The sequence below is a fragment of the Numida meleagris genome, chromosome Z (genome assembly GCF_002078875.1).
Source record: "Numida meleagris isolate 19003 breed g44 Domestic line chromosome Z, NumMel1.0, whole genome shotgun sequence".
Taxonomy (NCBI): domain Eukaryota; kingdom Metazoa; phylum Chordata; class Aves; order Galliformes; family Numididae; genus Numida; species Numida meleagris.
The window spans coordinates 67,786,366-67,792,365 of record NC_034438.1 but is presented as its reverse complement, the minus strand read 5'-3'; the positions used below and the strand labels follow the sequence as shown (position 1 = coordinate 67,792,365).

Genomic DNA, 6,000 nt, shown 5'->3' with positions numbered 1-6,000 from the left:
CATGGATATTGTTTAACTTGACAGTAGCAAGGTATTCGATGCTGTTTGCCAGGTATTAATCTGTACAGATAGAGCATGGGTTAATTAGGTGGACAGCAAGGTGGACCGAAAACCAGCTTGGGGCTCACTGTCAGTGAAGGACAGCCAGTGGTGGGGCACCCGAGAGGTGCACAATGGTGCCAATACCGTCTAACTTTTTCTCCATTGTCCTCTATGATGGGACAGACTGTACCCTCAGTAAGTTTGCAGATGATACAAATCTGGGAGTAGTGGCTGATAGACTTGTGTGCTTCTGGGCAGACATCTTGATGGGGTGGAGAAATGGGTGGAGAGGAACATCAAGAAGTTCCAGAAGAGTAAATGCTCATTTTTGTCCCTGCGGAAGAGCAGCCAAGGCACCAGCACTGGCTGCAAGCTGACTGGCTGGAAAGAAGCTTTGCTGGGGTCCTGGTGGACAAGAAGTTGACCATGAGACAGTAATGCACCCTCACAGCAAAAAAAGCCAGCGGAATCCTTGGCTGCATTAGGAATACCGTTGCCTTCAGTGAGCTGAGGAAGACGATCCTTCCCTTTACTCAGACCTGGTAAGACAAATGAGCAGAGCAGTTTTTAAATTTCTCCACCGCCTATATGCTGCTACTTAATCCACATCCTCTCACTTTGAAGGCATAGCATAAAATAGATAGCAGACAGTCATGTAGCAAGACCCGCACTATTGAATTACACGCCTTGATATACAAGGAGCCCTGGTGAGGAAATGCTGTGTGTTTGGTATTTAAACTTGACTGCAAAAAACGATAAGGAAAGGTTAACCGAGACATTAGGAACTAGATACGGATACAGTGATCTCAGGCCACAGCTGGGAATGATTTCTTAATGAGTACATTTAATCTCCCACCAGGAGATAAAATGCTCCCTTAGTGGCTCATCATTCCGAATCTGTACAGTTTTTTCAGCCAAGGATATGATGAGTATGACTAAAACCGTAACAGTGATTTGTTAAAAGGAGGAATGATCAACAAGATCCCAGACAGAAACAGGCAATCTGGAGACTTCCAAGAGAACAAGAAACAAATCAGTGTGCTAGAGAAAACATTTTTATGACAGGCATCTCCCAGGGAACACAACAAAAACCTGTAAACTTTACCCTACTATCCTACAGAATTGCTGCCAAGGAACAAAACCATTCCCTGCCCTGAGTGAAAGCAAATTTAAAGCAGCCTGTTTATTCAGAGTGCTGCTTCTTTCCATTGTTCATTAAAACATGTTATTGTAGCACAAGTGGAATTCAGGAGACGATCTCACTGGCTGATGGTTAGACTGGTGAGAATATCAGACCTCAACTTTATCTCAGCAAATAATGGGCTCTCTCTGGAATAGCTGAAACTTTGACAGGAAGGAAGAGACATTAGTGGGAATTTCCCCTAGAAAACATCCCTCAGTTTATAGAAATCCTGTTCCATTATATCTAAATATTATACCGACAGAAATTTAGAGAGCAATAGCATTTACCAAGCTGAATTTGGAAATACAGTGTTCTCTGCAAGGATCATCAGTATGTTTGTTTTACATACTTCTGCCATATACCCAAAATGACAATCACAGATTTGGAGAAATTGAAAGACAAAAACACACAACTTCTATTTTAACACAGCACTGTCTGCTCCAGTTTTGTGAAGTGAAGCACACTGTACTTCTTTTTCAGGACAACTCTTCTAAGGCAGCAGTAATCCAGGCCCCCCTCTTTTTGTTTCAACTGTTTTTCATTGAGATTACTGTCTGTCTGAGATTCACACCTATACTCAGCTGCACCTTTTTTTCTCTGCTCACCACTATTTTACAATGTGCAAAGTAGAGGAAATTATCAGTAAGTAGTTTAAAATTACATTACAGGTAGAATGTGAGGGAAGTACACACATGGAAATTTTGCTTAATGTTTTCTGACTTTTATGTATCATAAAGCACATTATTTCTGGATCAGTCCTGATTTTGTTCTATGTTGAACTTCTATTAAATGTCTTCTTCTAGAAACTGAGTTTATGTATGACACTTCAGCTTGAAACCTGAAGCAAAAAAACTATGCAGAAAATACTTCCTTTATTGGTGAATAGCAAAAAATCAAAGTGCTCTGAACAAGGTTAATACTAGCTGCATTTTGCTACATTTTACCACAGTTATGTCCTTATATTAAAGATATAATAAGGACATGCCTTAGAAGTTAATCAGTTCTTGACTGGGAAATGAAAAATTGCTGACAGATCCTTAAAGAACATTTGCTTTTGTTGAAAGTCTTTAAAACATGAAACAATTCTGACTTAAGAGGATGCTTGCTGTCCGTAGATGCTTCCTTTACTTGTTATAAACTGCTATATAAATAGGGAAGGTATGCTGATATAAAAGACAATTACACATCTATTTTGTAAAGCAGACCGAGGCTTCGTATCTGAGATACAATTCAGCAACAGGCCTCGGTAAAATACTGTGGTGACTTCACAGTTACTATGCAGTATTTCCTCTTTAGTTCTGTACGTTTCTAAAATCTGGAAGCTTATTCCTGAATATTTCAAATGTTGCAAAAAGAGAAGAACTATTAAAACCTAGGATTTCTATAAACTTGGAAAAATATTTTTTAAGAACATGTATCACAGTAGTGGTGAGCTAATGAGCTCAGTAGTCCATCTTTTTGGGCTGCCTATGCACATCACTCATTGTTGGTCCATTGGGTCAGGAAGGAAGTGCCGGGGTTCAGCTCTTGGTGTTCTGTAAAGCTTCTATGAGCGCTTTGTTGTATTCTGTGACCAGCTTTCTCACGTTCTTCCTTACTGACTGGTAGTCACTCTCCTGACTTTTTGTTGCTATGACTGATTAAAAGAATTAAGGAAACAAGCTGCCAGTATAAATATTGGCATAATTAGAGATCATAAGGGAAACATAAAACAGTAAGTTTCCTTCTGCAAAAACTATCAAGAGTTGCAAATAATGGAAAAAACTCTAACTGGATGTAAGAGATTTGCACCAATTTACTAACTGCCATCTCGTGCCAAACATATTTAAAAAAATAGATTACATATCCAAGTCAATGTTGTTTTCATATATATAGGCAATAGGTTTTATGTGGAAGACTCTGCTCATTGTTACGCTGCAAACAAAACCATTCCAAGGCACTTGGCTATTTAAAGCCATATGCTTTGGCACTTCAGATCTGTGGCCAGAAAAACCCCAGTCCAAGAAAACAGTAGCCAAAGCAGATGTGCAACTCTGCATAAGCATTTGCACTTGCAAAGGTAGGCAATACATGACAGCATGTTAGGAAGAGCTTTTAATATCCTGCACATTTTTTTCTCTTGGCTTCTTTTAAAGCTTTTCTTCTTTTTAGAATATAATAGGATCAACATTTTTTGCCGTAATAAAATATTCCTGTATAGCTTCCTCCACAGGAGGAAAGGGCTCCAATTCTATTTTGCTAATATCGGCAGACTCTTCTAGTGAGTCCTATGATCTGCCAAGGAGTGAGCATGGCCATGCAGAGGTGAGCTGCAGCTCATCAGAAAGCTTCACATCACTGAAAAACAGAGTCTTATTCTATGAGCCTAGGAAAGGTCTGTATACATTCACCTACTCCTATCTCAAAGAACAGCAGGATGCCCAGAGGTCAAAGATAGCTGTCATCATAAGGTAGCTATCTTCTGGCAGGAACTTAAAAAGCCAAAGCCATTAGCATTTGGTCTTCATTGCTGAGTACAAAGAACAGTCTAAGCTAATCTAAACCACCTGTTATCAGCTGCTTTTCAAGTAAAAAGGAATTTATTATTTCACTCAAATTAAGTCATTCTACGAGCCTTTAAGTGCTATTACTAAACAAATGCGTTTTTCCACATAATGTTCTTGAAGAATTTAAAATGCAAAATATATAGATATATATTACATTCACTATATATAGAGAATAAAATACATTTTTGTCCAAGAAGTACTGTCTTTCTCTAAGAATTTGAGCACTTATCAGATATAAGAAATGGGATGTCTGATATTTGAAAAAACAAGACTATATACACATCCTAAATTGTTTTTTTCGCTTTTGTTTTTGTTTTTGTTTTTTTGGTGTCCTGTTGGCTAGACTATTATCGAATTGCCTGAAATATGTTTTCTTGATGTTTTCTCTGGTGTGTAGCAATATCCATTTCCTAAAGCACAGTGCTGGATAGTCCAGATAGCCCATTTCTGCTGTCACATTTTTACTATAAACATATAACAATGATTACATACATCTTTGAGATTTGGGGTTTTTTTGTTTTCTAAGTAATTTTTGAAAAGGGAATTTACTATAGTAAATATAAAGCATGACCACATCCTACTCAGACCTCTACAATAACCATGGAAAATAGCACAAGATAAGAACTATCAACTCTAAATAAACAACTTTGCTGCTTTTGCTAATTTAAAAAGCTATCTTGTGAAAGTCACTTGCAGCAAATAAGATTTTACTGGTGTTTTAGAAGCTCTTGGATGGAGAAGGATTAGTCAGGGACAGTGGAATGTACCTCTAATTAGCACCATGCAATGATGGATGAACACCACAGTTCTCCCACCTGAGCTCATTTTGCAGCGAAGGCACCTCCTTGTCATATCATATCACTTTTACCTTATTTTTTCCCTCTACTGCACATTTCTGCTTTTCTATAATAAGAAATATTTAAAACGCATCAAATCTCTTGTTTACTTTTCATCATTTACCATGCTATATACATTTTAAAACAATAATACACTTCATGGATGAATTCAGATGTAAAAATGATTTTTGTATGAAGTCTGATGGCAAAACTGACCCCACAGGAAAAAGGTGAGATTGCAGGATGAATCTTGAAATTTAGGACACACTGAAGTTTCAGGCCACACACACAAGTTTTGCTCTATATAATAGCTGCCATATAACCAGATATTTGCAAAGCACAGCCTTTCCCGCCCTTCTCTGTCTCCTGCTCCCCATTCCGTCCTGTCTGATTTTGCTAGAGGAAACAGACTTCTTCCTCAATTACTACAGTGTGAGAATTTCACTGTATTTCTTAAATAAAAGGATACATTCCTTCATCATAAAGTTATTTTGCTCTAGGTGCTGCCACTTCCTCTCCAAGTTTGTAAGCTGAAAACAAAGAAGAGCCAAAAATGAAAATAATTACACATCTACCTTATACAAAGAATCAGTCAAAAATGCTTCAATACTTCGCAGTCTATCACCTGATAAGATCAAGGTTACTTCACAAAAAAATAAAACCAAACCAACCAACCAAATCCAATGGCAAACTGATTTTTAAGCTGCCAATGATTAATCTGTATATAATTTAGCACCTCATACATTTATTTTTTTGCTATTTATGTGAAAACATTGTGTATAACTTCAGTAGTACCTGGAAAAAAACCAGACAGACTGAGAACTCGAGACTGCAGTCATACAGGTAAATGTAAGTCTGAGGTAAAAAGATGAACACTATAGAGAGATATTAATTCCCGTACTTTGTATCATTAAAATGATCTCTTCTTATAATCAGTAAGATCTAAAATCGCCAAAGATACAATATTTCCTGACACTGTCTTGGACTTTGAGCTACAGGGAAGAGACTTCCTTTCTTCCATAGTTAAGTTTCCTGTCTGATGCCAGAAGCTGTGATAAGAACAGAACTGCAGGGAGAAGATTGCAGGAGTGTGGGTTAACTGCTGGCACTTCTTCAATACATTCCGCATCAACAGGAAACTAGTGTGGACATTATATCGATGGCTGCTTCCTTACAATACAATTTTATAATATTTGTTTTTCTGATGCTACTGTTCAAGATTCTGCTTTTCAAGATATGCAGATGTTATTTCTAAATACAAAAACTGAAAATTGTTTTGAGACTAAACTTCCACTTCAGTGGAAACTGCAGCAATAATTTAGGAAACTACTGCTACATTTTACTTAAAAGCTTATTCTTAAGCAAGAAGATATGAAATAATTGCTATCTTACT

The 6,000-nt window shown here is 37.4% G+C and overlaps 1 protein-coding gene across 2 annotated transcripts in view; it reads right to left on the bottom strand.

The window, feature by feature from the left end:
• IFT74 (intraflagellar transport 74) overlaps positions 867 to 6,000 on the bottom strand; it is a 32,830-nt gene continuing 27,696 nt past the window's right edge. For both annotated transcript variants that reach the window (XM_021381605.1, XM_021381603.1), the window contains exons 19-20: positions 5,077 to 5,137; positions 867 to 2,861 (exon numbers count right to left, since the gene is read on the bottom strand). In XM_021381605.1, the coding sequence (XP_021237280.1) occupies positions 2,746 to 2,861; positions 5,077 to 5,137 (177 nt within the window). In that variant the 3' untranslated portion in view covers positions 867 to 2,745. The remainder of the gene's footprint in view (positions 2,862 to 5,076; positions 5,138 to 6,000) is intronic.